We start from the raw sequence: 16,990 nt of genomic DNA, 5'->3' as shown, positions 1-16,990 counted from the left end.
TTTGAGTCCCTCACTGACTCAAACTCCTTCAGTGACACTTGCAGCCTTGCAGATTAGTTTGCTGATCCTGATGCATCTCTGGAGCTGATGCTGTCCCCCAGCAGACAACAACAACATAGATGCTCTCACTAGTCCACTTTACCCTCTAATCACATCTCTGACATCTGCAGGTTGCTCCATAGAGACTCTTGTGCAATGCCAGGTGTTTGTGTTTGTCTGTAGGTACACATTAGATATGACCATAGACGCACACACACAAGTGAACACAGCAGCACAGATGGTTTCCACCTGCTTCCCTCTTTCTTCACACAACTGTGAGGATGATGAAGAGGTTTCAGGACGAGGTGGTCAGCAAGCACAGGATAAAGCAGGGCCATGAAACTCTCTGGTGCAGCAGATGTTTAATCAGACTCAGCTTTAGGCTTCTTTTCCCACCTGGCAGCAAAGTAACAGCTTCACTAATGTGAACAGTCACAATGTTAAACGTTTCTATATCTTCATATATTTTTATCTGTTGATGCTGCAGAATAAAGTCTGTTAACAGAGTGCAGGATGTGTAGAGCAGGTCCAGCTCTCCCTTTACTGTGTCCACTTTCATCAGCCCCTGTGAAGTGACACAGAGTGCATGTGTGTCTGTCAGCTGTTGTTTGTTGTGAAGGATGGAACAAATGAACACACACTTTTAGAGAAATCTGAAAAAGCAACACGTGCTTGGGCTCCTTCTGTGCTCGTCTTCATTAATGCTGATCTTTCTTTCCTGTTTGTTCTTTGGCACAAGCTTCAGTCTTTTCTCCCAGGGCTCCTTCACACTTAGAAACACACCTACATTCATTTATACACAAACATCATGAAACAAAGGCTTTGTAAAAGAGGACATGAGATCCTCTCTGAACAGCACATTCATATCAAACACAGGACTGAACAGGATATACTGAGTCTGTGCTGTTTTCATTGTTACTTGCTGAGTATTTTTCCAGTGTTTGAAATGTGACTCAAGTCTGATTCTTCTACTGTGTGTGAACTCTAAGCAGCTGCATTAAACAGCTGCTTTTCAAACCAGGCTCAATCCTATGACTCTGTGAATGTAAACTTTTGTCACCTGCATGAATAACAATCCTTGATCTAGTCAGGACTGCAGTGCTCCTGTGATCCCAGCTTATAGATGGAGGCTAGCATGAGAGGCTCAGCAGCTAAAGCAGCACACCTGGGTCTCCCAGCCTATTAAAAGCAGCCCTTTGCTTCACCTGCTTCACTAAACATTATTATTATTATTTAAGCAGAGTGGTGTGATTCATGTAGGCATTGCTGTGTGACAGGAGGACTTTTCTTGAAACAGCTCGTGTGACGTGAGCTGACGTAAAAACAGTGATGTTAGCTTGATTCTCTTGGCTAAAACTATTTTAAAAAGAGGGTCAATCATGCAAATCTGCCAATAGAAGCCAAAGTTACAGCCTGATAGGTTTGTAGCTTGAACCCATCCGCTGGAACGTTGAAGACAATATAATTACACTGCTAAGCAAGACACAAATAGGCAAAGTTCTTCATGTTACTCGTGCACGGGAGAGAACCGGACAACCGCTTGACTCCAGTTGGTCTCGTCTGTTCTCCCATATCACTGTCCTTTTATTGAGGTTACATGAATATGCATAAGTTCATTAACATATGACGTCTACATACACAAAGAGTACCTTGCCTGTGTGTGTGTGTGTGTGTGTGTGTGTGTGTGTGTGTGTGTGTGTGTGTGTGTGTGTGTGTGTGTGTGTGTGTGGACTGCTGATCAAAGGGTCAAACATCCTTGGTCAGGAAGAGGGTAGCCTCCCCCTCACCCTAGATGGTTCATCCTAGATAACACGGTGAGGAAGTCCTGCAGTTCATCTAAACAAAGAGCACTTAGACTAGAACAGACGCAACTACGTTAATCCTACCATAAAACAATAAGACACGGTATGACCTCTCATGCTCCCAAAGTGCTGTCTAATACACCCAAAGTTTGCAGACTATCAAGGATCAAAACCTCTACCAATCTACAACTAATTACAAAACTCTAAGCATATATAAGTAAATATTTCTAAGCATAAATGACAATCAACAATACAAATCTAACATCAGCCCCTCAGAGTTTAAAGAGAAAAGGCCCGTTTCCAACACTCGGTTGTGCAAAGGGAAACAGGCCCACAGTGCCTGAGTGTGTGGGTAATTCTTCAAATAATATTCAAAAGCAAACATTTTTAAGCATGTAAATAAAATTCAATCATTTCTGCTCTTCAATACCTAAGAAATGAAAACTGGCAGATGGTCCCAAAATGTGAAACGCCTGGCTATCTGTGCATTTAGTGCTGCAAGTTTTCAGTGTTTACCTTCAGAAGCATAAATCTCTGCACAGATAATGTTCATATGTGGATTCCTGGTTTTCTGCAGTTAATTGTGACCCAAAGCGTATTTTTAAAGTGGTTCCAGGCAATAAAGCCTAAAAATAAATACATCTACTTCCTTTTTCTGTGTTCCAGCCTCAGTGACTCTGACACAGTGCTGTAATATTTACACCTCTGATGAAAGCAGAGTTTGTAGTTGCAGAGAAATACTCGACTCATTTTGGGCATTTACGAGCAGGAACCTCAGAAAGCCCCTCGCTGCTTCACTGGTTAAGAAGCAAAGCAAACATTAGTTCACAGTGATGTTAATTAAGGCCCAAAGTTTAGGAACGAACGTCAGCACTTCACTAATGAATGTAATGCTGATTCATGTGCTTGTTTTGTAATGTGCATGTTGTGCGTTGCTATTTCCCATATTCTTTGGCACTGATAGATGAAGAGTCTCAGGCAGGACCGAGGCTGCCAGCTGCTGACAGTGAGCAGGGAGAGAGCAGCAGAAGCTGGGCAAGAGCAGGGCACCTTCAGCCCCCTTCATCAGTCAGAAATCATTTGGGTGTCTGTGTGAAATGTCTGATTTTTAAAATCTTTTTGTAGACATATTTATTAAATGTTTAACAATTATATAGAAGAAAGACAATGTAAAGAACAAAACATGACAAAACAAAAATGAGTTGAAGTTATGAACTGTTTCTGAGAGACAAATAACACCAGGATCCTTTTTGTGTAGCTGACAGCTGGTAACTGTGCAGGGGCGGGTCTAGCAAAGTGTTGCCAGGGGGGCAGGTAGGGCATTAACAGGGAGAGGGGGGCACAAAGAAATACTTTTCTTTCTTATTCTCATTTAAAATGTCTCACTTTTAATAAATAATTATCTGAATCTTACAACAAATGTTTTCATCTGATGTAAAATGTATAGAAATCCATTATTGTACATAGTCATTTTTTAGGGTCCCATCATAATTTCTTCAGAAGTAAGTACTGCATATGATGCCAGTGTTTCCCACATTTTCTAGATTCTGCACCAGTACTGTGTGTAAAATGCATCAAAAAGTCAGTTTGATTCTTTCTCACCTGTCTTTCTGTCTCCTTTCACTTTTTAAAGGTTGCCATGTTAGAAAACATATTTTGCCCTGCCGTGCTGTTTATTGATGTGGCAAATGAAAGGTTTATGAAAATATATCTAAATCTGTCATCAGTAATCAGCAATGATCATGTCTCACCTCTAGTCTCTGTCTTAATGTCAGGTTTCCACCGTGTGTTGTAGATGTTCAGGAGGTTAACTCTACCAACAGTCTACTTCCTGTTTAGAATACCAGGACAGGGAGGATGGTGCAGGTTTAAGTTTATTAGACTGATGCATGTATACCAACAAGACAGCGTCCATCACTGTGACAACAGCGTTTGTTTTCATTCAAAGGCTTCATGGTTTTTCCTTTAATACCTGGGGGGCCGGTCTCCAGTCAAAATGCCCGGGACCATTTTTTGTCCCAGTCCAGCCCTGGTGTCAGATCTGCATGCAGTGTCAATGAGACGATCAACAACAGATCAGACAAAACACTCCGGCGGACACTCCTCTGTAGAAGGAAACATGGAAAGTGTGAGGTAATCAGTGCACAACATCACTTTGTATTTCAGGCTGTTTTTATATAGAACTTCAGCACCAATGTAAAAGTTCTGGTTTTAGGAAGATGAAGAACATTTTCAGGAAGGATGCCGTCTGCAAGCAGAGCTGCTTGAACCTCAGCGCTGAGGTCCAGACTACTTCCTGTGAAGCCACGTGATGTAAATCTGCTGCTGTAACTTCACAGTTTACTGAAGCTAAATGCAACGTTACCATATAATCTGTTTTCAACAAAGGTTTCACTCCGTCCGGTGTTGATGGAATGATTCAGGCCGTACTCGTCAGGCTTCCCATCGACCACACGCATTTCAGTCACAAACCCCGTGACTGACAACAAGGGAAACAGCAGAAGAAAAGATGTGAAAAATACTGGATGATGATGATGGAGGATTAACCGCGGTGGCTAAACTGTTTCCTGTCTTTGTGGGCGTACTCACAGGGAAGTTTCCAGGCACGTCAGTCTTGGTGGCTAAAGTCTCCATTTTCCAACATGTATCGCTACAGGTGCAAAGACACAACATTAATCATCAGTGTAAATATTTTAATGCTGTCCAAACGGTGTTTGCTTTGTCTGTCCTCTCGCACTCACAGAGGAAACGAGGACGCCACCTTCAACCCATCTTCAGTTGGCTCAACCATGGCCGGACTTCCTGTTGGCTTTGTGACAGCAAACCACTTGAAATGAGAGCAAACTGCAGTCAAGCAGCACTTACAGCAACCTGTGGACACGCAAATGGAAAGCACTGAGAATCATACAGAAGCATAAGAGCTGTTTATGGTAACACGTGTGTGTGTGTGTGTGTGTGTGTGTGTGTGTGTGTGTGTGTGTGTGTGTGTGTGTGTGTGCACATTAATAACACACTGATGTATGTTAGTTTGATTTATGCTATATCTGAGAAAACTGCAGAATTTTACATCAAAGTTTCCAAAGCTGATGTTTTGTTGTTCACTCTGTTTTATATTCATATAGTTTGTTGTTTTTAAATCAGTGGACAAAATAAATATTATCACACAAAATCCAGGGTGAAACATAACCAAATAACCTAAATGGTGAAGTCATTATAGAAGTACATGTTGCAAAGGTCAGCCTCCTGTATAGACTGCTAAACTGTCTGGGGGGGCCCTGCCTGTCCTCGTTGGATAAGCTCCACCCCTTTTCCATAAGACGGAGACATTTGTATGAAAATAGATGGGCAGTAAAATAAAAAATAAAAAAATATTATGGATGACTCTGTAAATCAAAGTCCGCCTGAGGCAGAAGCAGAAACCATGAGGAGCACAGCACCACTCCCAGAAGGGCACGAAGTGAAGCCATAGCTGCTGAAGAGTGAAGACGTGATGATGGAGGAGATCACAGATGAAGATCTGCTGCCTGCTGACTCTTTATATAGAAGAGTGAGACTATCTCCCCACCAGCAGCTGCACTTATACAAACCCCAGGTGCTGGGATGGCTTTGAACATGTGACATTTTCTGCAAACACATGGACAGTTTCATAACCACAAAGATTATTCCTGCAGCGGCAGAATCGTATCCACTGTGTGAGAGGTGAACGTCAGACAGTTCTTAGAAAATGTAGTTTCTCTTTAAGCTTTTAACGTCTCTTTTACCCCCATTTGTCTAAAACTACTTGACAGCCCTTCATGTCAGAGGTTTATTACCTGTGCAGGATGGAGCACATGGTCTCAGTCAGGCTGGACACGATCACTCCTACAGGAAGTAAATGTGATTTTATTTCACCTGTGAAATGATGAAAAACAGCAGAATAGCTCACGCTAACAAACGGGTGTTGAAATGTTTCATTTTCTGCTGTTTCACAGGTCAAAAAGGGCGTCGAAGCAAACTGAAGCTGAGCTGCTGCTGCTGTTGTAGTGCAGCATCTGCTGTGTGCTTCATCAGAGAACCTTCTGTACACAGCAGACAGAGGCTGCTGCCACTGAAGTCCATCTGCTAGAGAGCTTTAAACACTGGTTATTGAAGTGGCTTTGATGATACTGATACACAGTCTTTGCTGCTGTCACAGGACAGGGATCCACCAGGGAGTAGTTGTCAGGATAAAGAGCCTTCGCTTCTCTAAATATAAACTGGATACTTGTAGGAAACTTTGGGAAGCAGCATTTTTCCTCATATCGTCTAAACTGAAGTTAGCTCAGGTGCTTCTTCCATACTTGCTCTGCAGAAAGCCAAAGAGTTTGGAGCTCTGCAAACATTTGCAGCACAGCTGGATGTTTGTAACTTTGGTCACCTCTGTATCATCCCTCAGATTCTTTCTGCACAGCTTTGAAACCATGACAGCACGAGTGATGCTGAGGAGACGTCCAGTTTAAACAGACCTTTATTCCTGGAACACAAACACATGAAGTGATGCTGCTAAAGAAGAACATTTAATCGCACTAATGAATCAAGCATCTGTTTGTCTGTCAGTCTGTCAACAGTTCCTCTGATCGACTTCAGACTTGGTGGGTATTTTGTTTTTGCAGCGGTCAAAGTCGATCAGCGTGTTGCTTTGTCTGCTGTAAATCTGCCTGTACAAAGGGAAACATGCATGTTTTAGATGCAAACTCACAACATGGCTGCATTTTTGTGATTATGTGTATTTTATATTGATTTATTCTATTATGTTTTGTATATGAATCTTTACAAGTGTGTCGATACAAAGGCTTGATTAAAACAAAGGTCTCAGCTGTGCTGTTAGGGATGCTCTCATATTTGTTTCAAATGTAATAAATCAAAGGATTTCAGGCTTTTCATCCTTTTTATTTGTTTGGTTCTAACAGCAGCTGGATAAAAACATGCAGGTGATGAATATAATTGTGTGATATTATGAGCATTGTGAATAAAGAAAGAGCAGAGATAGTAAAAAGGAAACAGGTGATGGACGTGAGATTTTCAGAACAAAAGCTCCTCAGTGAGACGATCACCTGGACACAAGGTCAGGCAGCTGGGACTCATCTAGAGAGCAAAATGGAAAAGTGATCTGTGCAGAACATCACTGTTGATTGCAGTTATTTACATCAGACTTCTTCTCTGAGATAAGAGCACCGTTTCTGGGAAAGATGACAGTATTTCCAGGCTGGATGCTGTTTGCAGGGAGAACTGAATGAAAGTCTCCTGCACCTCAGCGCTGAGGTCCACACCTGTGAACACAGATGAGGTCAATCTGCTGCAGCACGTAGAGCTTTACTGATCAGCAGGTTCAAAGGATTCAGCAGAGCGTAGAGTCAGAGCTAAATGCCACATCACCATAGAGTTTGTTAACAACAGCTTTCTTTGCCCTTTGTCTCGATGGACTGAATCAGGGATACTCGTCATACTTCACCTCAACCACGTCACTGAGAGACCCCAGCCTGACACAGCAGCAGAGATGATGAAAGCAGAAACAGCAAACAGATGCTTCAGTTGTGTTTCTCTCTGTGTGTGCGCTCACGCCCACTTGTGTGTGTGAACTTTCCACGTACCTCAGCTTGTTTCTCCAACATGAGCCATCAGGGCTGAAAAACATCACTAACACATGAATTCTTTCTCTTTTTGTTATCACCTGTGATCATGTGTCTCATGTTTCTGTCATTCACCAGTTCTTGTATAGTTACGTGTAACTAGACTTCTGTGGGACGTAAATGATTGTTTTGTATGCAGATCTGTACAAAGGATGTAAACACTTGATTACAAAGGAGATCTCAGCTGTGTTGTTGTGGATGGACTTCAACGTATTTGTTAAAAAAGAGAATAAAGCAAAGTGTTTTAGCTGTTTGGGAGTTTTTGTTTGATTCCATTCAGTTTTATTTCTATGGAGTCAAATAATAACAAAGGCTCTAGAACAGCCCTGAGTTTGTCCAGGTGACACTCCTCTGAAGAACAAAGACAAAGAGGAAGAAGGGGATTCGTTTTCAAGTCTTGTTTCTTTCAAAATAAAAGCTGAAATGTTTTGGAAGCATGATAATATTTCAGCCAGGATGCCGTCTCCAAGGAGACCTGCACCTCAGCGCTGAGCTCCACATCATGCCCTGTGAAAGCACAGATATAAATCTGCTGCAGTGAGAAGAACTTTACCCAACACAAGTGTAGAAGTAGACATTTGACTTTACCTACAACCTGTTAACAACAAAGCTTTCATTGCCTCTGTTGTTGATGTCATGTAGGACTAATCATACTTCACATCAGCCATGCACACGTCAGAGGATCTCCAGGCTTTCAGTCGTCGTCTGTTAGTCGTAACGTATCTCCTGTTAAAGAGTTAAATGTGCGTTATCCATCTCTGTCCCCTCACAGCTCGCCGTATACCAACTCCAGCTGTGGTAACCGTGGCTGTGCCCATCAACACGCTGAAGCTGAGACGCCACCCGTCAAAATAAAAGTCTTAGTTCTGATATTTTGTAATGAGTTTGTAGATTTCCCACAGCTGATCGTAACAGCAGGCTGCCGGTTTGGAGAAGCCAGTTCAGGAATACTGGAACAGAAGCTAAACAAAGTCCTGCTGTGAACAGCAGCAATATGGATTTTACACATCCATCCATCTTTTCAGCTCAGGGTCGTGTGTGTGTTTGCACCATGTTTACAGAAACTGGAACGTGACTCCACTTGTGGACAAAATGAGCGTCGCCAAGAGTTTGAAGGCGTTTTTGAGACTAAACATGGTGTTTTAGTGTCAGGGGTACGATTAGGTTGTTAGGTTGTTAACCTCTGCTGCCACGCTGACGGCGTATGCGGCCAAACGGAAGAAGACAGTCTATATTCTTAGCAGCATGCACAGCGTGGTTCAGACTGATAACACTACCAAAAGGAAGCCAAACACTGTCACCCTTTACAACAAAACAAAGTGTGGCGTGGATGTGATGGACCAGATGGTTCGGGAGTACACTGTCCGCAGAGGAACACGGCGCTGGCCAGTTGCCGTGTTTTATAACATGATTGACATGGCAGCACTGAATGCACATGTGCTGTATCAAGCATGCACCGGGACGAAGGAAAGACGGGTGGACTTCCTGGTGGAGCTTGCAAGAGAGCTGGCTCACTCTCATGTAGCTGCGAAGAAGGCAAGAAAAGAACAGTTGCTTTGGACACAACCCTCCACACCTAGCCCTGGAAAAAGAGCCACGTGTCAGGTCAAACACAAATGCAAGAACAATCATGCCACTGTGCGATGTGTTCACTGCTACAGATACACATGTGGTAAATGCAGACTACAGATACCATGGCAGTGCCAGGATTGTGAGTGATTGCTGAAAATGTTGAAATGTACTCACTCACTTTTTATTATTATTTGTAAATATGTGTACAAATGGTTGGTTTTTTGTACTGTTTTTATCAATAAATCTCAGCAACAAAGGACCTACACCCATGTGTGTTGATTTCTCCCTAAGACGGCAAACTGAAACACTCCAAGTTGGTGACTTTTGGAGATTTATTTCCCTGGATGATTGAGAATGCATCAAGATGAAACACAAAAGCAAGTTCACAGCTTTTAGCAGCTCCAGCACCCCCTCATTCACACACCCCCACTCCCCTCCCTCCAGAATTCCCAGGTAACAACCTAATTTACATATGAATGACTAGTGAATTTAGCTTCCACTTGGCTGAAGCTAAAGCTTAGCTAAAAGCCATTTGGCTGCTCTCCGGGTTTTAAAGGTAGAAAGGTAGAAGCCTGGGACTCCTAGTGTTAAGAGCGATGGTGATGCATGGAAAAAACCACCTGGTCTCCTTACATACACCTCCCTCAGCCAGTCTTTCATCATTTCCTCATCCATACAGCCCTTTTCATTTGCCTTAATGATGATTCCTGCTGGAAACTTCTCTTTAGGCAAAGTCTTTCGCTTAAAAATCACCATAGGCGGCAGTTTCTGTCCATTAGCATGGCAGCCAAGCACAACAGTAAAAGAAGACTTTTCATACCCCGTTGTGCGTATCGCTACTGTGCTGGTCCCCTTCTTCTCCACAGTGTGACTCACTGGGATGTCAAAAGTGAGCGGGACCTCGTCCATGTTTGTGATGTGGCTGGCCTGGATGTGTTTGTCGGCGATGTGTTTGCTGCAGTAGGAGCGGAAGATGGCCAGCTTTTCCTTATAATCCGCTGGAAGTTGCTGCGCTACCGTAGTCCTGGTCCGGATGGAAAAATGGCACCGTTTCATCAAACAAAAGCACCAAGACGGGCCTCCTTGGAAATGTTCAATGTTCATCTCTTCAGCTAGTGAAACTGCTTTTAGCCGAATGGTGACCGTCGAAACGCTTCTCCCGCTCGTTCTTTGCTCGATGATCCACCGCTCGAGTCTTTCCTCCAACTCGGGCCACCTCGCCTTATGTCCGCGGAAACTCAGCTGCGTTTTCTTGACCTGCCGGAGCTTGTTTTCTAGCTTCCTCCATTTGCGAACCATCGATTCGTTAATCTTAAATTCTCTCGCTGCTGCTCGATTTCCATGTTCCTCCGCGTAGCTGATGGCCTTCAGTTTAAACTGTGCTTCGTAAGCGTGTCTCTTTGCCATTTTCAGGGTTGTTAAAACAACGATGTTCTGCATAACGCAGATACCTGTTCTTTTATACAGGTATGTGCCATAAAGTCAACGCGCACACTTCACTCTTTAGCGTTCTCATGGTGTTCTCTACTACGTCCTCATTACAACACACAGGGCGCACTGCGTTATAGGGCGCGCCGTACTTTTTGAAGAAAATCTAAGACTTTTAAGTGCGCCTTATGGTCGTGAAAATACGGTATACATTTACATACAGTGACTTGTCTTTGTAACCAAAGGGGGTTTCAAGGGGAGGTGTTTTGAAAACTATTGTTTGATGTTTGTCAATAAAAGGCAGCGAGAGGAGGCCATCATTGGGGTCATTGTCGTGCTAGACACAGATGAGAGGCCTCCCTTGCGCAAGTAATCGATCGATCGACTGTCTTGTTTTCTTCATGATGAATAAGTCTCTAGAATTAGCGGGGCTTGTGGAAACACAGACCCAACAGAAAACTTTAACCTTGTAGACTTCATTATGTTCCAGCTGCTCTACAGACGCTGTGACCTCGAACTTAAGCAGGTCGTAAAGTATGTGCAGCTCAATAACTTCATAATCAGACCCTGTGGTATTTAGGCAGCAGAACAACTAAGAATAACAACTACAAAGAATGTTTTTAGGTTTCTGTTGTACTGCAAGGTTCTGTACAGGAGAACCAAACCAAGAGCAAATATTACGTCTCATTTACACCTGAGCACGAAGAGCCATCAACATTTAGCAAATTGAATCATCTTTGTTTAGATGCAAGAAGAATCATATAGAAATGAAAAAGTAGAAATAGAAATCCAGAGCAAAGATATCCTCTAATTCAGCGTAGCACATGTGCAGCTGCTGCGATTCACGTAAGCATTCGGCTCGTCGCTGTTGCAGATTTTTCTCTCGCTGTTCTGGCTCACAGCGCTGCAAACACAAAAATAAATATCCCCAAAGGTGTGAAAGGGAGCTAATTAGTAAGAGTATTGTTACTCTCCGCAGGAGTAGTCCAGCAGTAGAAATCAGTCCAATAACAAGGTGTGTAACATCTAGCAGGGTGACAGAAAAACCCAGGGTAACTTCTAAGGACCTCAACGTCTCTCTCACATTGTGTTTTTTAAACATGCTTCCATTTGTCACTTCAGTCTTTACTCTGAAATACAGGAAGAGAAATCATGGCTGAAACAATTTCTCATGAAACCAGGGGTGTGGTCCAACAGTCAGTTTGGTGAGGAAGGTTCCTAAGTGAGAGAAGTGACCCAGAAGTATCTGTGTAGCAGCCACAATGAATCAAGATCATGAGCTTTATTAACTGATCAAAGTCTCTTCTTTCATCTTCTGTATCATTCAGTTTGCATTGGTAATGCCCATTATTGTAATGCTTTTTTAAGACCAGCAAAACTTTATTTCACTTTGGGTTAGCTGGGATAAGTGATGGATGGAGGGAATTTTACTTCAGCCACAGAAATCCTAAACAGGAAGGAGGAGCAGAGTTACAGTGGATCACTATCCAGCAGGGAAACAAGGTTTATTTCAATTTCTTGGCCATGAGTGAGATTTACTGAGTGGGCAAATTAGGGAGACGACACCATCAGATCCCGAGCCCTCCATGTGTTAATCAAGAGACGGCTGCTGTGCTACATCCATAAATAATGAATAAATTAGGAGCTAAAGCTGAAAGGACAGTTTATTTAAACCATCAGTGAAGATATTTAACATTTGAATTTTTTATTTAACATTTGCAAGATTCAATAACATAAAGAACCTGAACAAGAAAACATTTATGTGCATCAAAATACATTAAAACAAAAACTTTATAATAGGAAACAGAGTTTTCAACCAACTGATGAAAACAAAGCTAACCACTTGACATGAACTCTACAGTAGGACAGTTTTGAAAGCTTAAAATGGAACTAGGGGAAGAGTTTGATTCACAGCTGCCTCATCAGATTTTTACAGGAGATTCTATCTGAACTCTGTGGAGCCTGATCTCAAGCTTTTTGAGTCTGACACAGAAACCAGAGGATCTTTCTGTGTCTTCAGATTCACTGTGATCCAGTGATGGGAGTGATTTCAGCCCTGAGTGATCGCGCTGATGTTTGCACAGAGCAGACAATGAGGTGAATGTTTGGGCACATTGGTAACAGTGAAACAGTTTATTAGTAACGTGGGATCGTTTGTGTGCAGAGTATGATCTGAGATTCCTGAAGCTCTTGTCACACTGGTCACAGCTGTAGTTTCCTTCCATGTGTCCACGTTCATGAATGTTACGATTACCTGACTGTGAGAAGCTTCTCTCACAGTGTCTGCACTTGTGTGGTTTCTCTCCTGTGTGGACTCCTTTGTGTGTTTTAAGCTGACTTGCAGTGGTGAAGGATGACCCACACTGATCACAGAGGTGCTTTTTAACCCCACTGTGAATCAGTTCATGTTGTTTTAAGTGATCCGATGTGGTGAAGCTTCTCCCACATTCTTTGCAGTATTTCAGTTTGTCTCCAGTGTGTCTACGTTGATGTCTTTTTAGGGTCTTTTGCCGACTGAAAGTTTTTCCACAGAGGTCACAATGAAAGTCTTTCCCACCACCACAGTGATGACAGGGTTGAGAACTGGATCCATCTGTGTCGCTCTGCTTCTAAACAAAGACACAAAGACAGTGTAAGTCAGTCCTTCAACATTTGTATCCTGAACGTCGCCTGAAATAAAGAGCATCTCTGCAGACGTCCAACTACATTTGACTGTTTCAGTTAACACACTCAGTTTACTGGGCTGCAATAACTACAATACTACCACCATAATACTACAGTAATACTAAAATCATAACTGAAAGGAAAATCTGAATAATCACTCAGAGCTGCTTTTCCATGCAGTAGAATTGCTAACATGCTAACACAGTTTAATGAGCAGAGTTGTTCCAAACAGTCAGGCTAAAATGACAAGATAACAATATAAATACATACCTCACAGTAGCTGCACTTGTAGAGTCTCTTTCTGGTGTGGATCTGTTGGTGTCGTCTCAGGTGACGTGGAGTTTTAAAAGTCTTCTCACACAGGTCACATTGATAAGGTCTCTCCTCAATGTGGGTAAATATGTGTTGTTGTAAGTGTGTGTGAGTTATAAACTGTTTGCCACACTGTTCACAGCAGTACACATCATGTCTGGTGTGAATGCGTAGGTGTTTATTTCGGCTCCCTCTCTGGCTGAAAGTTTTTCCACAGATGTCACAGCTGTATGGCTTAATTCCAGAGTGGGTAACTAGATGCTTCTGTAAGTGGCTACTTTGAGTAAAAGCTCTGCCACACTGATCACAGCTGTACGCTTTAACTCCACTGTGGATGAGTTGGTGTTGTTTTAGGGAACGCTTCAAGGAAAAAGACTTTACACACAAGTCACAGCTGAACGGTCTCTCTCCAGTGTGGATGACCTGATGCTGTTTTAGATTAGCCCTCACAGTAAACTCCATCCCACACTCGTCACAGCTGTATGGCTTAATTCCAGAGTGGGTAACTAGATGCCTCTGTAAGTGGCTACTGTGAGTAAAAGCTCTGCCACACTGATCACAGCTGTACGCTTTAACTCCACTGTGGATGAGTTGGTGTTGTTTTAGGGAAACCTTCCTGGAAAAAGAATTTCCACACATGTCACAGCTGAACGGTCTCTCTCCAGTGTGGATGACCTGATGCTGTTTTAGTGAAGCCCTCACAGTAAAACCCTTCCCACACTCGTCACAGGTGTGTTTTTTCTCTCCCTTTCTTCTGTGAGGTTTGTCGGCCTCCTGAGAGCGCTGACTTCTGGCTCCATGTTGGTCCTGCAGTGACAGAGATACAAACAGAGGCAGTGAGTGAAATGCAGTCGTGGAACAAACTCAACCTTCAAACTCCATTAACACTAGTTTTAAACCTGAAGGTGGAGCGTGGCACCAAACACCTTAAAGGTCTCTTATGCCCACCTGCTGGTAGTTCTAACACATTACATCCAACCTGCTGTTAAAGATAATTCATGACTGTTCAAACACTAAAATCATGCCCATCCCTCCTGATTGTACACACACACACACACACAATTTTATAATTTAGATTATTTTGTTGTTTCCTATTACATATTTCTATAATTTGTATAGATTTATACAGAATTATTCAGTGATAATAAATCCTATGTTTGTTTATTCTAAAGGAACCCCGTTAGCTTCCACAACAGATGTTGCTCGTCTTCCGTCAAATACTCACATAAAATATTACACAATAAAGTGGATTCAAGATATCCACATAATTTCACTCTTACATCCACAGTGAGGTTTCACAATTGTTCAAATATAAGCAATCAATAATAATAATAATAATAATAATATCAATAACATTGAGGCACATTACACAAATTTCAAAAACAAATCATGTCTTACAATATTTACAACAACTAAAAGCTCTGTAAATCGGCTTTTAAGTGTTCATTGAAGTTTTGAATAATTCTCTAATTTTTTAAGGCAACTTATTCCACTTAAAAGTTGCTCTAAATGTAACAGTTTTACAAAACGTTACTTTTAACTCGAGCATTAACTAAATTGCAGTTTGTTGAAAACTGTGTAATATGATGATGTATTTCATCTGGATACTGCAGCTGAGCAGAATAAATGTGGTGTGTTTAACAGAATTGCTTTCTTTAGAACTACAAGTAAGCCATAGAATATTTTAGCCTGTACAGGAAGCCAAGAAAGGTTATTATGCATTTTATCAATATTAGTATAGTATGAACATCTTCACACTAATCTGGACGCCTTATTCTGGACTAACTGAAGTCTGTTAAGATCTGTCTTATTAGTTGCTGACCAAATGATTGAACAATACTCCAGATGAGACATTACTAGTGCATTAATGACATCTTTCATAATGAAGAAGTGATACACAAAGAGCATTTCATAGCCATAGCTATGCCTTGTCGGCAGAGTTATGTGACATTAGTGATGTTTGTACTTTCAGCGTTAACTTGGTTTTAAAGCCTTTAAAATATACGCCGTTCAATAGTCGACCTTAATCTGACAGAGAATGTGATGATTTTGTGGATAATTAAAGTCAGTCATATATCCACAAACACAACAAGCTGAAAGTCAGTGATGCTGCTCGGTTTGCAGTCCTGAACATCACGGCACAAGCAGGATTCACTGCACTGTTAATGTTAGCTGTGTTATATTGCTGCCTCTGTTCGGTGGTGTCGAGCCAAACGCACTTTAACGTGTGTTTGAACGAGCTGACGGTTCACTCGTTAAGCTGAAAGAAAGATGCTTTAATCACAGCAGTCACACATGTGTCCACTGCACCATCTGGAACTCTTCTTGTTTACACTCGTAATAACACAAACACTAAATCCTGCTTCTCTGGTGCTGTTGTGTAGCAGTGTGTACACCTGAGACTGTCACCTGTCTGTCTGTCCTGCACTCTCTCTCTGTTTCTTTCTCTCTGATTGTGGAATAAAAGTATGAACATGTGTTTATAAGTTACACTTGTGTTTGAATCCTGCAGCTTATCACACATTTGATTTCCATGTGTGACGACTGCAAGTGTCCAGAGTGAGGACAGACTGAGGGAGCCACTGCTGCACATCATCTGTGAGGCTTTGCAGCCCTGATGATCCACCAGGACAAACTCAGCAGTGTGTGAGGAAGAGGAGGAGGAAGAGCCAGCAGCTGCTGACAGATGGAGGGAATAGACAGACTGTTCCCTGTTTGTGAAGGACTGCTAGGAAAGTTTAACATAACTGTCTGTGCTGAATCAGTCTTATTAGGTAATGTTCAAATAATGTGATCATCCCAGTGTTTTCAGTGTGGGAGAAAGTACTCAGGGCCTTCAAGTTACACACTATGAAAGGCAGCAACAAGTTTAATGTTCAGAAACCTAAAGTCTGTATCAGCAGCAGAATGGAGCTAAAATAAATGTTGGTTTCAGTTCTTTGAAGCTTTGAGTGTTTTGGATCAGTAGCTGCTGTCTTTGTTGCATCATATTGCTGTAACTGTTTATATGCTTTATATATTCTGAGCTAAGTTGATCTATAGTGTTACATCATATTCTATAAGGATGTTATGTGTTTGTAGACTTTCTGCCCAGTTTGACCCATTTAGCAGAAGTCAGCCTGTTTAAGGCTCTGATATCTATTCTGTGTGACTTACAGCAGTTATGACATGGTCTGATTTTCTCACCCAATAAAGGAATATTTCATATATCAGTCTACTCTTCATTCTATCAGACACAGTATCACAGCTCCTACATTTGCTTTTTACACATATATGTAAGCATTGAGCCACATTTAGTACCAACATATTACAAGAACAATATTTGTCTCTTATATATGATACATCTGTATACACACTGTCACAGATACTTGTCTGTGAGTGAAGTGATTAATATGATAACTATAATATTGGCCATATTATATTTACACTGACTTTAGTCTCATGAACAACATCAGCTAATTGTTATTTACAGCTAATCTTAAACGACTGTTCAGCACAGAAATGAAGCCCAACAATCATGTTTCA

At 41.9% G+C, this 16,990-nt stretch overlaps 3 protein-coding genes across 3 annotated transcripts in view; 1 reads left to right on the top strand and 2 right to left on the bottom strand.

The window, feature by feature from the left end:
- The window catches only part of LOC146640611 (stonustoxin subunit alpha-like), a 129,029-nt gene that overhangs the window by 28,169 nt on the left and 83,870 nt on the right, over positions 1-16,990 (bottom strand). The gene's annotated exons all lie outside the window — the stretch shown is intronic.
- LOC146640613 (uncharacterized) overlaps positions 1-16,990 on the top strand; it is a 78,777-nt gene that overhangs the window by 17,988 nt on the left and 43,799 nt on the right. The window lies entirely within an intron of this gene.
- LOC146640614 (uncharacterized) lies at positions 12,331-13,927 on the bottom strand. The gene is made up of 2 exons (XM_085400062.1): positions 13,424-13,927; positions 12,331-13,098 (listed from the first exon to the last, which is right to left on the bottom strand). Exons 1-2 carry the CDS (start codon positions 13,925-13,927, stop codon positions 12,412-12,414), a joined length of 1,191 nt encoding a protein of 396 aa, XP_085256188.1. The 3' UTR covers positions 12,331-12,411.

This window comes from Rhamphochromis longiceps, unplaced genomic scaffold (genome assembly GCF_057381845.1).
Source record: "Rhamphochromis longiceps isolate RC_006_pf unplaced genomic scaffold, R_longiceps_female_GT1.1 unmapped_scaffold_4, whole genome shotgun sequence".
Taxonomy (NCBI): Eukaryota; Metazoa; Chordata; class Actinopteri; order Cichliformes; family Cichlidae; genus Rhamphochromis; species Rhamphochromis longiceps.
Note: the sequence above shows the minus strand (reverse complement) of the source record. Positions and strands in the feature narration are given on the sequence as shown.

What these genes read in the sequence shown, in the direction of transcription:
- LOC146640614 (XM_085400062.1), bottom strand. Translation starts at nt 13,927, where the DNA reads ATGGAGTTTACTGTGAGGGCTAATCTAAAACAGCATCAGGTCATCCAC. An exon ending in ACAAGTGCAGCTACTGTGAG is followed by an intron (nt 13,099 to 13,423) that starts GTATGTATTTAT and finishes GTCTTTGTTTAG; the next exon opens with AAGCAGAGCGACACAGATGG.